Consider the following 18,396-nt stretch of genomic DNA (forward strand, 5'->3'; position numbering starts at 1 on the left):
CCTCCTTCTCTGCAGAATGCAATAAATCTGCTTAACCAATCACAGCCAGGGGCGCTGCTAAGGATTTTGGGCCCCATGAAAAGAATCTTGACAGGGCCCCCAACACAGCTGAGACTTTTTTCATATTAATTTACATACAATCATGTGCTTTTATGGTATTTTGACTACCAATGGCGTGAGAAAATTTTACTTGAATTAAGTGTTTAAGAAAAAAGAAATCTTATTTCACAAGTTTTTTCTCACCCCATTGGCAGATCATTTTGCTCGTTTTAAGGACAATTTCACTTAAATTGTATATTAATTTGTCTTAAAACTAGACTGATTTACTTAGGTCATTTTGCTCATCAAGAAAAAGCATCTTAATTTAAGAATTTTTAGATATTTCTACTGAAAACAAGACAAAAATACTAAGTAAGAAAGTCATTTTTTGCAATGTTGAATGTTTAACTTAAACTGTGTATTGTTATTTTTTCCAGCGTTTTCTTGACCTAACATGAGGAGAAAATTGAGTTCCCTTATCATACACTATTAACACTAGAACGGCCACCAGTAGTCATTTTAACCGCAACATTTAAACTTATGCATTGCAAAAAATGATTTTTAAGAAAAAAATTCTTAGTATTTTTTAGTATGTTTTCAGTAAAAATATCTAACAATTCTTAAATTAAGATGCTTTTGCTTGATGAGCAAAACGACCCAAGAAAATAAGTCTAGTTTTTAGACCAAAAAGATTACATTTAAGGGATTTTGTGCATAAAACAAGCAAAAAAGTCTGCCAATGGGGTAAGCAAATTTTTCTTGAATTTAGTGTTTAAGAAAAATGTTCAAGATTTTTTTGCTTACTCCATTGGCAGATTTTTTTGCTTGTTTTATGCACAAAATTCCTTAAATGTAATATTTTTGGTCTAAAAACTAGACTTATTTTGTTGGGTTGTTTTGCTCATCATGAAAAAGCATCTTTATTTAAGAAATTTGAGATATTTTTACTGAAAACAAGACAAAAATACTAAGAATTTTTTCTTGAAAATCATTTTTTGCAGTGTGGTAATTATCTTTAACACTAGAACGAACAAGGCGTCATTTTGACCGTTTGAAATTTGCATAGACAATAACTTTGTCTAAATAAATCACGTGCATAAATAAACGTGCTTACTTGTCGAAAAATGCTACCGTAGAGACCTGGGGCCTCGTGTACAAAGCGTGCGCGTTAGCACAGAAAAGTGCCGTAGGCTACGATCATTGTCACGGACGGGCGGTCCACTAACAATTTAGGCCTACTTACAAACCCACCTTGGTAACATAATGTCGACCCTTTGCCTCTTTCACTTCTTATTTTTTTCTCTTTCCGTTTTTGACTTTCAGATTTTTTAGGCATTTTCACTTCCTTGTCAGTCAAGTTGATATTCTGCCGGCACTATAAGTGAAGTCAAGCTGTGTTGCCTGGATTATACAATTTGGGTGGACTGAACCATTTTATGACAACTGAGAGGGGGGAAAGGGGCCCACGGACGTTTGTGTTTCCTAAACAAATACTTTTTTTGATACCAGGAAACAGCAAATAGAGTAATTTAAAGTTAATAATTTTTACTATTAAATATTTTTTTAGCACCACAATTTTGGGGGCTTCTCTGGGCCCCCTCTTACTCGTGGGCCCCGAGAATCATCATTGTGTACCCCCCCCCCCCCTTACAGCACCCCTGATTACAGCGCACCATTACACGCATTGTAAAACAATAATGGCGGCGAGTTGAATACACACAGAATCCTAGTTTTCCTCATTGTACTTCGTGATCAACAAACAAACAAAAACAAAATAATACGTAAGCCATCAAAATAGAATAATCGGGTGAAGAAAAAATGCCGGCTGTTGTTTGTTCTCACACGGCAGCATCAAGCTTCTGTCATGCTGACACATTGACCCCGGGGGATCTTTTGAAAAACGTTCCATTATTTTACGCGAAGTCAACGAAAATCAAGCAGGACAAAAACATTTTACAGCTGATCACTGTTAAAAAAAAGTTCAGCGACGATGTCCCAAGGCAATGACAGTGTTTTTAATATGACAAAGTAAGTTAAATTAATGCCATTAATGTTTATATTTTTAATCAGTGTATACCACTAGTCAAATAAATGAATATAACATGGTAAAGATGAATGCGCATTTATATATTGATTCAATAGATTTATAGCACTTTAAAAAAAAACTTGTTATAAATTTATTGCATTTTGCAGAAAAAAATAATCCGTTTTTTTATAATAAATCTTTGAAAATCAAATTATGGATTTGAATTTTTTATGTTATTATATCCTAAAGATGCTATGTAAAAGTTTGTAACAGAAAATAGTGTTTTTCATCTTGTCACTTTCTTGGTATAGAAAACACGTTTATACCGAAATTAGTGAAAATTAGAGTTTTGGGGCCAAACTCTTCAAATATTATTGAAGTATTGTTTTAAAAGATGAAGAATATATTTTAGTAAATGAAGCACGCAGTTAACATTTCCCGTTGAATTCATATTTGTTTTTCATACTAGGAAAGTCAATGGTTACAACCAGCTGTGTGCTTAACATCATTTATCAAAATATCTTCTTTTGTGTTCATCAGAAAAAAAAAAGAAATTCATACAGATTTAAAACAACATAAGGATGAGAAAACGATGACAGAATTTTTATTTTTGGGTGAACTGTCCCTTTAACGTGACATAAGCAGCTGCATCCGGTCAAGTGACCACCAGGTGGCCCTCAACCACAGGTTCTGACAATAATATTGGCAAATACACTGCAGTTGAGTGTAAAACTAAATGAAAACTTCTGAATTCAATCTATAATGTAAACAGATGAATAATATATGGCAGGCCTTTTATATCAAAGACACTTTAGTAATGTTTAGCGTCCATCTTCTTCTTCTTGAACCTCTTGGACATTATGTGCACATGCGAGGTGTAAGTGAAGATGTCTTTAAGTTTAACAGCCTAAACAGTAATGTATGTATTTCTCTCTATTTAATCCCTGGCACACTTCAGAGTCTTCACTTTAAGTGATCTTGAAAAATGATTCTGTAAGTTATTAAATAGATCCTTATAAAAATCTTGAAATCTCATAATAATGACCACTGTCGAAGGTGTTGATACCATAATACTGAAAGAGAGACATTACAGTAATAAGGATTTAGGATGTCAGGTGGGTCATGTCAGGTCACTGAAGGTCCAGGTCAGAGAGGTGCTGATGTGACCTCTAGTGGTGAGATGGGTGAAATGCAGCATTAGTGTCATATTGACTGTAGTGTCAAAGCTGAATCCACGGAGTAGCCTATCTCTCTGACCATTAATATTATAAACTGTTTAAACTATTCAGACAGGACAGAGATCAAGATTCATGTCATTGAGTGATGGGGAATGGGCTCTGCACCGAGAAAGCAGGTGGATCAAGGTAAAATTAATATGATTTTCTTGATTTTTATGTTTGGAATGAACGTGATACTTCTTAAACTTTATGATTGCTTCACGTAAAGCTTGAACTAATTTTTTCCTTAAATAATTTGGCTAAAAAACTCCAGGCAAATGAGGTATGAATGTTAAATGTTGCCGTTCTGTGAGAAATGAGGTGATGGGTTAATCCATATTGTACTTCTGACGTAAAACTCTCTGCAATCCGATTTAAAGGAGCGAGGATTGCAATCGCCAGAGAAAATAATAAAATAGACTAAATGCCGCATTTAAACAGTTTACATTAAAACATTGTTTCATACAGGGATATATGCAATAGTTGAGACATAACATGTGTTCTCCTATCATCTTTAGCTTATGTTTTTTATCATTATTGATTTTGCATTTTAAGAAATTAAGTCATTTTAATTCATTTTCACAAATAAAAAAGGACGACAAATTAAAAGCTTTTTGATTTTATTCAATGATTTTTTTAAGTGTTATGATATTTGTTTAAGTGTTTAATTACGAAGAAAGATATTATTTATTGGCAGTGAAGGAGGAGCCCCTCAGCAGTGAAGCCTCATCATCAACGTCATCATCAAATAACTCTGTACCGCACATCGTCATCACAGCTCCGTCTCGAGAAAACCTGTTTGAAAGACCTGATGGTCTTAAAATAGAGGATGTAAGTAAAGAGCCGCGACCTGGAGGAACTCCTGTGTATGTTGGTCGAGGTCGTTTTATGGCGGGAACAGCCTGATTTATGAGGTATGATGACAGGAGAATATGATAATGTGTCGGTACACAGCGCTCTGAAATACTTGATTCTGATTGGTCAGTCGTGACATTCCGAGGACTGTTAACAGCTGACACCACACCGCTCATCCTTTTATTTTTAATTGAATAACGACATCAAATACAAAAACAGTTTGCCTATTGCCACATGAACAAGAAGTATTAGTCACATATGTTGGAAGAGAAGAAAGAAAAAAATGACAAAAAATGAGTAGCCTACTTTTAAAATGCATGTTTTCAGAGCTTTTTGTTTAAAATTTTTATAATTTTTAGTTTATAATTTGGATTTATTCATGAAATGCGACAGATTTGGGCCCATTTTGTTTTGTGTATATGATACTTTCCTAATACAATAAATAACTGTATAATATATTGTTCATTATCTCTCTCAAAATAAAATAACACATCAAATACACCAATTTCTACCAGACAACCCTATTTTCTACTAATATAATTTTCCACATCAAAAACAAAAAATGACCACTAATCAGTTTTGATCCATTATATGGATCATATATGGAAAATGACCGCCCATACATGGCCTCTGTCATCTGATATCCTGTAAAAAAGAAAAGAAACATCAAGCTGCTTTAGTTATCATAAACACAGTAAAATAAATTAGCCCACAAAATAAATAAACAAATAAATAATACATACATGGGATGTTGTAATGGACTTACAATTTTTATGATGTTATTTCATCAATATATTTTTCTCTCACAAACTGAGAATTCAAATTCCAAGTATCATGTGTACTTTTTTGTAATCAATTTACTCTTAATAAAGCGCCAGATCTTCGCCTAGTGGCTTGTCAGAAAATAGCAACCAATAGCAACTGAAACTCCGTGAAAGCTATCAGTCGTCCAGCTGAGTTTAACTTTCACGGAGTTATCATCGTTCTTACCTTTTTACCTGACAAACCTACTAACGTAACAGCATAACAAAAAAGTATTTCAGCAACGTTATGATTTAATCATCATATATGTTTCTTTAATTAGTTCTGTGAATGGATGTGGAAGTGACTGGAGATGGAAAACTCAACAGACACAGATCTAGAGCCTTTAAAGCTAAAATCTTTAAAAACAGACAAGACCTTTATAGTACCACAGAGAGAACGGGTAAGATTTAACATCATATGTTCATACATATATCAAGTTTCTAAGATCTGCTTTTGTGTTTAATTTCACCCAAAGATAATCGTATGGACGTGTATTGTGTTGTTGATATTTACTGTTAAGCGTGCGTGTGTGTAACTTAGTTGGGAAAATGCAGGAGTGTGAAAGAGTTTGAGAAGATGAATCGCATTGGAGAGGGAACATATGGCATAGTGTGTGAGTATCTGTCTCATATACAAGCACCGACCATAACCCTACCATACACAGCATTATGCCTTATGATTATCATCAGTAACACTTTAATAAAAGGTCCTATTCGTTAGCATTAACTAACAATGTGCAACATATTTGATTTAGTTAACATATATAATTAATACAAATGCAATAACCAAACAGTAACCAAAGTCAAACCATTTATGAGCCCTATTCACTTCCATATTTTTCTTACAATGGAAATGAATGGAGATCATAATCAGTTTGGTTACAAACATTCCTCAAAATTTCTTCCTTCTTGTCCCTCAGAACAAAGACATTTATACAGGTTTGTAACAACTTGAGCGTGACAAACTGATTCATTTATTTGTGTGTTTTTTAGACCGAGCACGTGACACAAGAACAAATGAAATTGTTGCGCTGAAGAAAGTGCGAATGGATAAAGAGAAAGATGGTTAGTTACAATCTTAACATTACTTCATTACTAGTTATTGTTAACATCGTGATGTTTACTAGACGAGCATCACTACTGTAGTAGGGTTAGTGGTTTGAACAATCGATTACAACACGTGCAGCAGCCTGTCTATGTAAAATTGCATACATTGGCAATTGACAATAAAACACACCAAAGATAGCACACTTCAATTATTAGGCATACAAACTAATGATAACAATGACATATATTTAAACTTCAGCAGGTAATCGTGCTTAAGCCAAGAGAGAGTGTATATACAAGTCAAAAGTGTTAGTCACTCATTCTTAAATATACACATAACATAAATATATTAGAGCCGCATGTGATCAAATAGCCTGCGCGCGCATTTAGGCAACGAAAGTGGTGTTATTCCCCATTAGTTCTAATGTGTTAGCAACTCAGAAAGTTTATTTAAACGCTTTCCCAACATCAAAATGTCTGGTTGTTGTGTTTGGTTGCACTAATATAATATACTAATATACAAATCTGGTAGCTGTGTTGAAAAAGTTGATAAAGTCAATAACTTTGTCTGTCTGTGTTGCTTCACTGCTGATTCTTACCATACTTCCGTTGCCAAAATGCATGCGCATACACTGCCACGTCATCGTTGTGTACAAACAGTAAAAGGGTCTATAAAAGCCGTTTGTTGGATTAAACAGGAAAACTTCTAAAACTTACAGTATGTTGTAATAGGATTCTTTAAATGTCTCTTGTATGTCAAAGGATCAAGAAAAAATGATTTCCTGGTTCACAATCTCTTCAAAAATCTTATGGTCCTGTCTCACCAGTTGATCTGTAGTAAATGTCACATTACAATTAGGGCTTTCAAAAGATTAATTGCAATCAAACACATACAAAATAAAAGTTTTTTGCATAATTTATGTGTGTGCACAGTATGTAATTATTTGATATATATAAATACACACACATTAATGTTTGTATTTAAGAAACATTTTCATGTACATATATTTATATATATATATATTTTGATATATTTAAAATATAACTAAAATATACCTAAATAATTTTTTTCTTAAATTCATACATACATAATATATGCACACAGTACACACACACATATATTTTGCAAACTCAAACTTTTATTTTGTATGTGATAAATTGCGATTAATCTTTTGACAGCCCTAATTACAATATTGAAAATGTAACATTTAAACACTTAATACATACACTTAATAGATCATTTATGTGTTTTATTTGTTTAATTTCTCTGTATGTGTGTTTAGGGATTCCCATTAGTAGTTTACGGGAAATTAACCTCCTGCTCCCATTGAGACACCCGAACATCGTAGAGCTGAAGGAAGTGGTGGTGGGAAGCCATTTGGAAAGGTGACATTGAACTTTATGAATGATCTGTATGTTTGGATTGAATTGACTTGTAAGCACTATGTGTATTTTCCCATCAGTCTGTTTCTGGTGATGAGTTACTGTGAACAGGATCTGGCCAGTTTACTGGAGAACATGCAGACACCGTTCTCTGAAGCTCAGGTGGGTTTGATGTTTATGTGCCATACTGTATTACATAAAGTAAATAAAACTTAACAGCAAACCTAGCTTTATTCTTTACTTGGATTTTAATAGGTGAAATGTATTGTTATCCAGCTGCTTAAAGGACTGGAATATTTACATCAAAACTTCATTCTTCACAGGTAGGATACATTTTTTTAATGTTATATTATTATGTTATCATGTTTTATTGTGCTACTTAGCATATTTTTTGTTATGAAGGTTTAAATCAAATCAAACCAGCTGCAGTTTGACTAATATCAATCTTTTTCAAGATTTTTGAAAAATTAAAGTTATCTGGTTTTGGGAACCAAACTTTTCATATATATCATTAGACATGATCAGAGCTTGTGTTTTTGTCCTAAACACCTATTTCATAGTATATACTGTATAATGTTATTATTATATTTTTTAAACATTTGAGCAGAGTTTGACATACATTAGTGAATCAATATGCAATATGAATCATTTTGAATAATTTGTGATTTTTTTTCATTACTTTCTCATATGCTTTATTAAAGGGATTTAAAGGTTTCTAATCTGCTGATGACAGACAAGGGCTGTGTTAAAATAGGTGAGTGATTAGCAGTGTTGGGTAAGTTTCTAAAAAAAGTGATTAATTACTAGTTACTAATTAGATCTTTAATCACGTAATTAGATCACTGTACAAATGACACTTTCCAAACAGTATTTAATTACTTATTACTTTCTAAATACTATTTTCATTCATGGATAGGCTTGAAATGGCTTGAACAACTAATATAAAAGTACATAAATTATTCTGGTCTAATTCTCACTATTAACTACTTTTGCCTCAATATACTACAACTACTGAAATGGGTAGGATTAAGGATGTAAAATAAGGTTTTGCAGAATAAGGCATTAATATGTCCTATTAAAGTACTAATTAACTAATAAACAACCAGTTAATAGTGAGAATTGGAAACTACATGGCAAAAAATGACTTTCTTACTTAGTATTTTTATCATGTTTTCAGTATTCTTAAATAAAGATGAATTTTCTTTATGAGCAGAATTACCTAAGAAAAATAAGTATATCAAATTTAAGTAAAATAAGTATATAAAATTTAAGTGAATTTGTGCTTAAAACAAGCAAAAATAACTGCCAATGGGGTGAGAAATTATTTCTTGAATTAAGCTTTTAAGAAAAACGTAAACTAATTTTTAGATTTTTTTCCTCACCCCATTGGCAGATATTTTTGTTTTTAGCACAAATTCAGTTAAATTTGATATATTTTGTCTAATAAACTAGATTTATTTTTTAGGTCATTTTGGTCATCAAGAAAAATCATCTTTATTTGAGAATTTTTAGGTATTTGTACTTAAAAACAAGACAAAAATGCTAAGTAAGAAAGTCATTTTTTGCAGTGTAGAGTGTTACAATTTTTCTTATTAACTTACCAAAGTATTACAAGTGAGAAGGATACATAAAACGTGCATTTTAACTTTGATGTTAAATCCATGATTGTATTATATATAATTAATCTATAATATAATTATAATATAATTAAGTCCATACACAGTATTTAGTTATAACAGAAGTAACTGTAATTCAATTACAATATAAATAAGAGTAACCCCTTAATTTACTTTTTTAAGGGAAAAGTAATTAAATTACAGTAACTAATTACTTTGTAACTAGTTACACCTAACACTGGTGATTAGTTTGTTTATATTTCATCTAGATTTTTGGTGGGATTTGTTAAAACATACTTAGTTGTATTAAAAATAATGCAATGCAACCTTAATAGGCCAGATTTTCTGTATTAAAAATGAAATGTATTATTTTGTTTTATTCAGGAATTAACTTTAATAAAAAAAATGATTAAAAGCTATGTCTGATGTTTTCTCTCTCAAGCTGATTTCGGTCTGGCTCGTGTTTATGGTATTCCTTTACAGCCCATGACTCCACGAGTGGTCACACTGTGGTAAGCAGATTGACTTAATACTGATCAAACACGTTCATCCCTGTTTAATCCTCCAAATCCGTCTGTCCATCACTGACACTGTTTTCTCCACAGGTATCGGGCACCAGAGCTCCTCCTAGGGACCAAGACACAGACCGCTGCACTGGACATGTGGTGAGAAAAACTACTAGAATAAATGATCGTGGGTTTTATAAACCAAAAGTGTTGTGTAGATAATTTAAGATAAACCACTAACATCTTGTTTAAATTTGGACATGTGGGCAGTCGGGTGCATCTTTGCTGAACTTCTTGCTCATAAACCTCTTCTGCCTGGAGCATCAGAGATTCAGCAGGTGGATTTGATCGTACAGCTGCTGGGAACACCCAATGAAAATATCTGGCCGGTACTTTGACCTAAAATATCATTTGAGTAAATTGAGAAAGTATATATATTTTTGGTTTTGAATCTTAAACTGTACCAGTGGAAAAAGACGAGTAATGAAATTGTAAAGACAAGACAGATGTTGATAAAGCATTATAAATGTAATAACAGTAGTATTTTTTTGTGATTTTCTAGGGTTTTTTACGTCTTCCCTTGGTCAAGCAGTACAGTCTCAGAAAACAACCCTATAATAATTTAAAAAACAAGTTCACCTGGTTAACAGAAGCTGGCCTGAGACTGCTTAACCTTCTCTTCATGTATAACCCACAACACAGGTTAGTATACAGCTGATACAGGTAGATATCGATATTCACAGTATGCCTTTATTCCCACACTCCATCATTAGTGGTCATTATACCACGCGTCTGTTGAATGCTGCATTCTGATTGATTATTTTTCTGTAAACCGCACACCTAACTTGTCAAATGTCTTAAAAATAGGCACCAGAGCAATGTTTGTGGTAACCGTGGTATAAGCGGAATACTTGCCCCCGGTCCTTTGAATTATTTGAAAATAATGCACACCTGCAGTGTAACGGCACTCCGCTTCGCGCCGCATTACCACCTTGGTGTGCATTATTTTCTTATAATTCAATGGCCCGTCGTCGATTATTCCTTACATAATCATTTTAATTCAAACTGATTTTTTTACTGGGTATAAAAACACATCAGCCTAAAACAATATAAAAGGGAAACTAAGGCTAGAATCTGTGATGCAGTATATATTTTCTGATTTCCCCCAATTCCTCAGCTGGATTGATATTTGACTTTTAAGTTTTTTGTAGCAATGAAAATCATTCTGGTTAAAACAACTTTTATTAGAATCCACTTCGATTAAAACAATACCACACCACAATGCATAAATACTTTAAAGTTTCCGGAAACAATCCCAAAGATGACAATTTTCTTTTTTATTTTAGATAATAATCTTCCTTTGTCAGTTATTCATCAGAAAAGAATGAATTCATCTGTCACCATTGTCACTTCGGCATTAAATTCTAGGCATTTATTTAATATTGCCTTTGTAAAGAAAAAACATTAGCGAACATAAATGTTTTCTTGGACTTATGCATTAGCCAGATGTGGATAATTTAAATTTGATCTTGATGTCTTTGTGGTTTTTTGAAAAATAAGGTGAAGGTGCCACCTAGAGGCGATCTGATTTTACAAAGACATTCAGTGTTTTGGACGGCAGCATTAATGAGAACGGTTATTGTGTTTTGGGTCCGTTAAAGGCACACCGCGTAACTTTTTGGCCACTAGGGGGCCCTAGACATGTATTTTTCACGCCTAGCGCCCCTAGAGGCCACAAGCGCCGCAGCACTGTCGCAAAGGAAAGGAACTGGCCAAACTAAAAACCAAACCTTTAAAACGCTAAACGATCAACATTTTGAGGCATCAGGGAGAAACGCAGTCATTTTACAACTTTCTGATGAGGAACTCGTGGCAGAAGCCATTTCTGAAGGTTGCAGCCTCCGGATGTCGTATTTCTAAGCTGCATACGTCATCAAGACTGTCTTATTTCAGATTATTAACAATTATAAAGTTGACTATTATACTTAGTTAATCGTAAATTGTTGCAGTATGCTTATGACTTGCGAATGTAATGCTCAGTTTACCTTAATAAAGCAGGCTTGATGACGTATGCAGCCTGCATATTTGACCTCCGGAGGCTGCAGCCTTCCAATTGAGAAACGACCAGAAGTATTTCCTTGCCTTTTTCCAAACAAATATTGTCTCTCTCTCCCTCGCCACCAGGATTTTCCGTAATTGCGCTCGTTTTTCCTCTCTTTTGTGTGAAAATTGTCGCACCCAAATCCAAGTAAACTGATGTGTTTAGGTCTGACGCTTTGTAATACGTCACGTGAGTGACAGCGGAACGCAGCAAATGAGGAAGAGAGAAATGCTCGGATCTGATTGGTGAATGAATAGGGATTGGTGAATGAATAGGGTTTGGTTTTACACTGTGTGAGTTTGAGCAAGTTTGACTGCTATAGCATCCTGGATTGTAATGTTAATACCATAGACAGTAAAAGAAAGGTAAATACGTGAACACGTGAATGCAGCATCTGAATACAGGGAACTATATGCAAGATAATCGCCGTCATTTATAAAGAACATCGCATTTATGTATGAATCAAGAGTTTATATAAAAAAATTGCCTTAAAGGGGAATCGAAACCGGGTCGCCCGTGTCATAGGTACGTGACACTAACACGGTGCCACAGAGTCATATAATAGAAGTTGCTCTCTACACTCCTTAAGTAGCCTCCAGCAAAATTCACGTAAATAAAAAATTGTGTGGAGGAAGTGACGTATGCCGTAAAGCAGTGAAGGATTTTGTGTATATTTCTTTCATGTGTAATCAATGTCTGATGTGTAACATTGCAACTGTGCCCTGATGTAATTAACATATATGTCTGCAGTGAAGGTGTGAACCAAATGGCCCATAGAAACTGATCAGTGTGAATAACAAAGAGATACCATTCCTCAGGATAGACTTCTCGGCAGACCAATCTCCTGTAGGAGGTCCTAACAGGTTTCTATTGTTTGTAGGCCTTTTGTTATCTTGTATAAAGTTTTGTCCCACAGACAGAACTTTGGGTTAAGAATGTAGAAGGTTGACACGACAACATCGCTCCTGAAGAACTATGCTACATAAGAACCTTCATTAAATCTCTTTTCCCCACATGCACTTGGTCCTGCTTATTATTTTACGTATTAGATACATTCTAATGCGTTGGCGAGCCATGAAAGACTGAGCAGCCAAATTCAAGAAAATCTAACAATTTGGCGGAGCCAGCCAGGAGAGACAGATAAGAAGAGCACTCATCACTGCAACAAGACGAGGACTGAAGAATTTAGAAGATTCTAGTTTCTGAAGATTACTGAAGACAAATCGACTATGTTTGTGGACTTTGTTTGTGGAAGCAACTACCTTGATGACTTTGTCTTAAAAATCTTCATTTGGTGAGTGAAACTTATCAGCTCTCTTAAAGAACTACATAAGATATTAAGCAGACCAATGTTCATAGTGTAGCATTGTTAATCATTTAAGCTTGGTCCTTTCTCTTAATGTCTGTAGGAATTGTTAAGAAACAATTTAGTCCATTCATCTAGAGATTGTAGAAGTAGAAGCTTGGTCCTTTCTCTAAATGTCTGTAGGAATTGTTAAGAAACAATTTAGTCCGTTCATCTAGAGATTGTAGAAGTAGAAGCTTGGTCCTTTTTCTAAATGTCTGTAGGAATTGTTAAGAAACAATTTAGTCCATTAATCCAGAAACTGTAGAAGTCACAGAAATAGTTTGGGACTGATATTGCTGCAAGATTTTAGGATTCTTGACTGGGTGCTAATCAGTAGCCACTATTTGGTTAGATTCTAACAAGGTTAGAAAAATATGGTCTAGAACCAAAATTATGGAACTTTAAGTCAATTTGCCTTCCATTGAAAGATATGGAAAGTTCTGAGTGACAAACATTCTGAGTAGGATTCAGAAAGAATTTGAGTTTAAACTGTAAAGTCTAATGTTTATTGGTGTGCAAACTGTAGATGCATTTTATTCTTAATTGTTGTATTAAGAACAAAACAATAAGTTAGCGCAAACTAATTATTGTTATTAAGAGTACATTTTAGAAATGTATGTTTGAGTGGGTTTGACGACTGTATACTCCAAATGGTCAGTCTGAATAAGCACCTTAAACAGATCTAACACCTTTTATTTTGTTTTCACACCTCTGAGGGCACTTCTCCTGTACTGGCCATGGCTGAGTCTATGAAAAACAATGGTTGTGGATCTAACCTGAGACCCACTACAGAACGGCATGGAACAGAACCTCCAAATGTAACCATTGATCAGATGATGGAAAATCTGAATGCATATTTGGACAAAAGACTGGAGATAAGGACATGCCATGATGACATCTGTAGGAAATACAGTATCAAGCACTCAGAGAGTGGACAGTGGGCTTTGCCAGACATCAAAAAGGCTTATGGAAAGATACAGCGCTTAAGGGCAAACACCAGGAAAGATGGATGGTCTGTGATTTTGCTCAAACAAATTCAACAGCACCTGCAGAAGTGTGAGATGGACAAACTACAATGTGAGATTGAAGCCGAGAAGGCTAAGGTTCGAGCATTAGCTGAACAACTGGAAAATGAAAAGAAAGATAAAGAACGTCTGTTAAACCAGATTGAGAAGTTGCTGAATTTGATTAGCAAACAAATTGAATCAAAAGACTGTTTTATAACACAGGCATCAACTAAAGAAACTAGCAGCTGCAACAAGCAAGTAACTGAACAACAAGTTACTGAAAATCAACAACGAATGGCTCTGCTGAGAGAGCTACCACATCATCACTGTGAAAGCGGTGATTCAGATAGAGAGGCTAAATCACCTATTCACACATATGTCCCAAAGAGCAGATCTACGGTCAGACTCGCTCCTGTTATTGTCAAAAACAAAAGGACTGAAATTGAAGTTGACAATGAGGAGGAGTATGAGGAGAATGGAGAGAGACGAACTCGCACTGTGACAAAAATGGTGAAGAAATATATTCCACATAGAACATACCAGCCCGCAACACCTGAGCAGATTGACAAATGGTCAAGGGAACTGCCCAATGTATACAAGCATCCACGGAAGGTTTGGCAAGTTCTACAAAGACTGCACAAAATCTACACACTACATCCATTAGATGGAGTAGTCATTATCAATGTCAATTTGAGGGACAGTGACCAAAACAAGCTAACTGAAAGTGTCAACATCAAAGTTGGTGAGTCTCAAGAGAACATTGAAGCTGGATGGGAAGCCGTAAAGACTTTCTTATTTGAATTAAAACCTGCAGAGATTAATTGGGGTAAAATTACATCTTGCATGCAGAAGACAAGTGTCACAGAGTTTGAAGATCGCTTTAAGCAAACTTGGCTGGAACATGCTGGTTTGAATGACAGTGAGGATTTTGACAAGAACACTGGTATGCCTTAAAAAACTGCATTTGTAAATGGACTGAAACCAGAAATCTCTAAAGCTCTGAAAATTCGTTATGATCACTGGGACAGCATTGGGGTTGCTTTTAATCAGCTGGTTGAATGGTCAACAAAGATTGAAAGAACACAAGATGTCCAGCTGAGAGCCTTACCAACAAAACCTGTGAAGAGCAACAAGAGAGTGGAACATCACAAACACACAAGTGCAAACACCAAACATGGAAGATGCAGGTATTGCAACAAGGAAGGACACTGGATTCGAGATTGCAGCCTGAAATTAAGAGACAAAAATGTTGATGAGGACCACCTGGATAGAAGATTTCAGCAGCTGACAGTAGAACAAAAACAGACTCTACTAAACGCTGTTGAGTGGCAGCGAAACTAGAGACCCCCTCTCTACAGCACTAGCTAGTGGCATTTCATCCAAGACCCGATGGAGTTTTTGAAACGGAAGCATACAGAGAAAACTCAACAATAGAAGCAAAAGGTGATGTCCTAGCAGATGATGCTGTTAATCGAGCCGTAAAGGAGAGGGGTGCACAAGCGGCATTAAGGAATTTCAAACAAGACACTTGACTTTAGACATTAAGCAAGTTGAAGATGACGTCTCAAGAGAACAAATGTTGTTGATGAAAGGTTCAGCAAAACAGAGGGACGATAAGCAAGACCGCAATTATGCCCATAAGAAACCTGGATTAAGCCCTTTAAAAAAATGTCACAGGCAGGCCCATGCCCATAGTCGGAACAGAAGACATGCTTAAAGCTCATCTGAATGACAGCAAGTCCTGAACGACTCTGAACGACTCAGTCTGGCAGTACAAGGCCCCGAAGAGAAAGTTATATTAGAAGGTTAATTAGTCTGCCTAGAGATGAGGGATAGATGGCAGTAGTGTTTATCAGAGTCCATATATTGCGGGACTAGAGTTTTTAGGCTCTAGCATGTCGTCTGAGGATGAAGAGGTAAACATACCACCACTGGTAAACACTGTAGTGTCCTGCCAACATTAAATAGGGACAGTTTTAATTGCGGGTAGGAGTTGTTTGTGAATCTGTTTTCTTTGGCAAGATACGTTCCCCTTTTCTTTTGTGTGTGATTGCAGGTGTTCCAGTGTTTCAGTGTTCCAAAGAATAAGCAAAGACCTCTGATGTTTGGCACCTTCACCATATTGCACCAACCACCAAGCAGAAACCTGGGAAGATCCACAGAGCACATCCACGTCCGCCATTTCCACATTACTCTAACTTGCAAATAACCTGCAGGACTCAGCAGAGTACAAAAAGATCAAAACACAACCACATCCGTCAAGTCCACATGATTACAACTTTAAAATGAAATTTTAAAAAGGACTCGTGCATTTTCACAAAGAAATGCAGCCATTTTTACGTTGAAACCTTTTTCAGTGATCGCAAGCAAGAACCTGTATACTGCATGTGTACATGATTTACAAAATCTTTTATTTTAATTTTTTGTGTGATCAAAATATGATCAAATGGGGGATTGAAGGATTTTGTGTATATTTCTTTCATGTGTAATCAATGTTTGATGTGTAACATTGCAACTGTGCCCTGATGTAATTAACATATATGTCTGCAGTGAAGGTGTGAACCAAATGGCCCATAGAAACTGATCAGTGTGAATAACAAAGAGATACCATTCCTCAGGATAGACTTCTCGGCAGACCAATCTCCTGTAGGAGGTCCTAACAGGTTTCTATTGTTTGTAGGCCTTTTGTTATCTTGTATAAAGTTTTGTCCCACAGACAGAACTTTGGGTTAAGAATGTAGAAGGTTGACACGACAACATCGCTCCTGAAGAACTATGCTACATAAGAACCTTCATTAAATCTCTTTTCCCCACATGCACTTGGTCCTGCTTATTATTTTACGTATTAGATACATTCTAATGCGTTGGCGAGCCATGAAAGACTGAGCAGCCAAATTCAAGAAAATCTAACAGCAGTCGAATTTTGTAGTTTTTTTTGTGCTCTGGTTACTACCAGAAACCCTAAGTTTTAAAATATGAGTAAAAGCGATACAGACCCCGTCAGGCTATGGTAGAAATGTCATTCACCCTAAAGTCGATGTACTATCACAAGGGTCTTGAAAATTTATTATGAAGGTTGAAATATTACATGGTGTCGCTTTAAGTTTGTATGCATGAAAAATGATACATATGAAAATATAACACATTATTTGGATTAATACAGTATTCTAACGACAAAAGTGGTAACAAACTTAAAATACAGAATTGTAAAACAAAGTTTGTGATTAAACATCCTGAATACATAATGAATGCTATTTGTGTTCATATCTGATTTATTTAGATTTTAGTGATTGACATGTTTTGATAACATTGAGTCTTTTATGGATTGTTTATTGGGTTTTCGGTTAAATTAAATGTATTGTCTTATATTCATTAAGTTAAATCTGTTTGTTTATTTACAGAGCCACAGCTAAAGAATGTTTAGAAAGCTCCTACTTTAAGGAAAAGCCTTTGCGTAAGTAAATAACTTTAGCTTTTTTCTATTACATTTTCTCCATGAAAACACTTTCTAAGTTTTTTATTTTTACTATGCAGCGTGTGAACCCGAGCTGATGCCCACCTTCCCTCATCACAGAAACAAACGTGCCGGTCCTGCGGCTGAAAACCAGTCTAAACGAAACAAAATATGATCGACACCTGTCACAAATGCGTTGTTTCTCATTGTGTAAGTTATTGTACATGTTAAAAATGTGAGCAGTTACACACCTTGTAAATAGATTGAAAAGTGTGCAAATAGTTGTTTGAATCATACAAATAAAATCTTATTCTGTTTACAGGCGTTTCATTCGCATTTCATTTTTCTTGGACAATATTTTAAAGCGTTAAACAAGTTACAGACCCCAAACACATTCCGCTTATGAATATTTTTACTGTTCTTCAAAGGTGGGGTGCATGATCTGAAAGCCAGTGATATTTAAAAATCACTTAAACAAACACGCCCCTACCCCAATAGACCCGCCCCACATATACGCAACCCAGGCAACAATTTCGGTTAGTAGACACGCCCCTTACTGCTGATTGACTGCCGAGTGTGTTTTGTTACTCGGACGACTCCCTTTTCCAGTGTTTTTCAAAAATCATGCACCCCACGCTTTACCTATTTACAATAACTAGACTCTTGCTATCATATTTGTGGTTGGATGTTTATCCTTACTAATAAACTTTTCCTTAAAATGTGTTTTATTGACACTCGATCTGTCATTGTCAGATGATCCTCATGAGCAACATTACATGTGCGGCTGTTTTTTTTCTATATGAATATCTGAAATTGTTTAATTCATATGACAGATAAATAACTGCATTTAATACAAATCTTTTTCATAACAGAATACAGACAATATCTGTCTTTTTCTTAAGTGAAGAGTCAATTTTGCTCTAATTTGCGGTGTATGTTAGCCTACACTTTTAATCTGATATATTTCATTGATCTAAATATGTCACTTGATGCC

At 35.1% G+C, this 18,396-nt stretch overlaps 1 protein-coding gene across 2 annotated transcripts; it reads left to right on the forward strand.

Annotated features, from left to right (window-relative positions):
- Positions 1-3,281: 3,281 nt before the first annotated feature.
- On the forward strand, positions 3,282-17,721 carry cdk10 (cyclin dependent kinase 10). Of its 2 annotated transcripts, XM_073868379.1 has the most exons (15): positions 3,282-3,429; positions 3,980-4,196; positions 5,222-5,341; positions 5,482-5,554; positions 5,934-6,005; positions 7,271-7,373; positions 7,451-7,532; positions 7,626-7,693; positions 8,072-8,124; positions 9,429-9,498; positions 9,592-9,641; positions 9,748-9,881; positions 10,055-10,194; positions 17,350-17,402; positions 17,483-17,721. In XM_073868379.1, exons 3-15 carry the CDS (start codon positions 5,252-5,254, stop codon positions 17,575-17,577), a joined length of 1,083 nt encoding a protein of 360 aa, XP_073724480.1. In that variant the 5' UTR covers positions 3,282-3,429; positions 3,980-4,196; positions 5,222-5,251; the 3' UTR covers positions 17,578-17,721. The 2 variants fall into 2 exon arrangements, with proteins under 2 accessions (XP_073724480.1, XP_073724479.1); XM_073868378.1 differs by lacking the exons at positions 3,282-3,429; positions 3,980-4,196 and having other exon boundaries at positions 5,048-5,341.
- The last annotated feature ends 675 nt before the right edge of the window (positions 17,722-18,396 follow it).

The sequence above is a fragment of the Misgurnus anguillicaudatus genome, chromosome 6, assembly GCF_027580225.2.
Source record: "Misgurnus anguillicaudatus chromosome 6, ASM2758022v2, whole genome shotgun sequence".
In the NCBI taxonomy this organism is placed as follows: Eukaryota; Metazoa; Chordata; class Actinopteri; order Cypriniformes; family Cobitidae; genus Misgurnus; species Misgurnus anguillicaudatus.

What these genes read in the sequence shown, in the direction of transcription:
- cdk10 (XM_073868379.1), top strand. Translation starts at nt 5,252, where the DNA reads ATGGAAAACTCAACAGACACAGATCTAGAGCCTTTAAAGCTAAAATCT. An exon ending in CACCGTTCTCTGAAGCTCAG is followed by an intron (nt 7,533 to 7,625) that starts GTGGGTTTGATG and finishes GGATTTTAATAG; the next exon opens with GTGAAATGTATTGTTATCCA. An exon ending in CAAAACTTCATTCTTCACAG is followed by an intron (nt 7,694 to 8,071) that starts GTAGGATACATT and finishes GCTTTATTAAAG; the next exon opens with GGATTTAAAGGTTTCTAATC.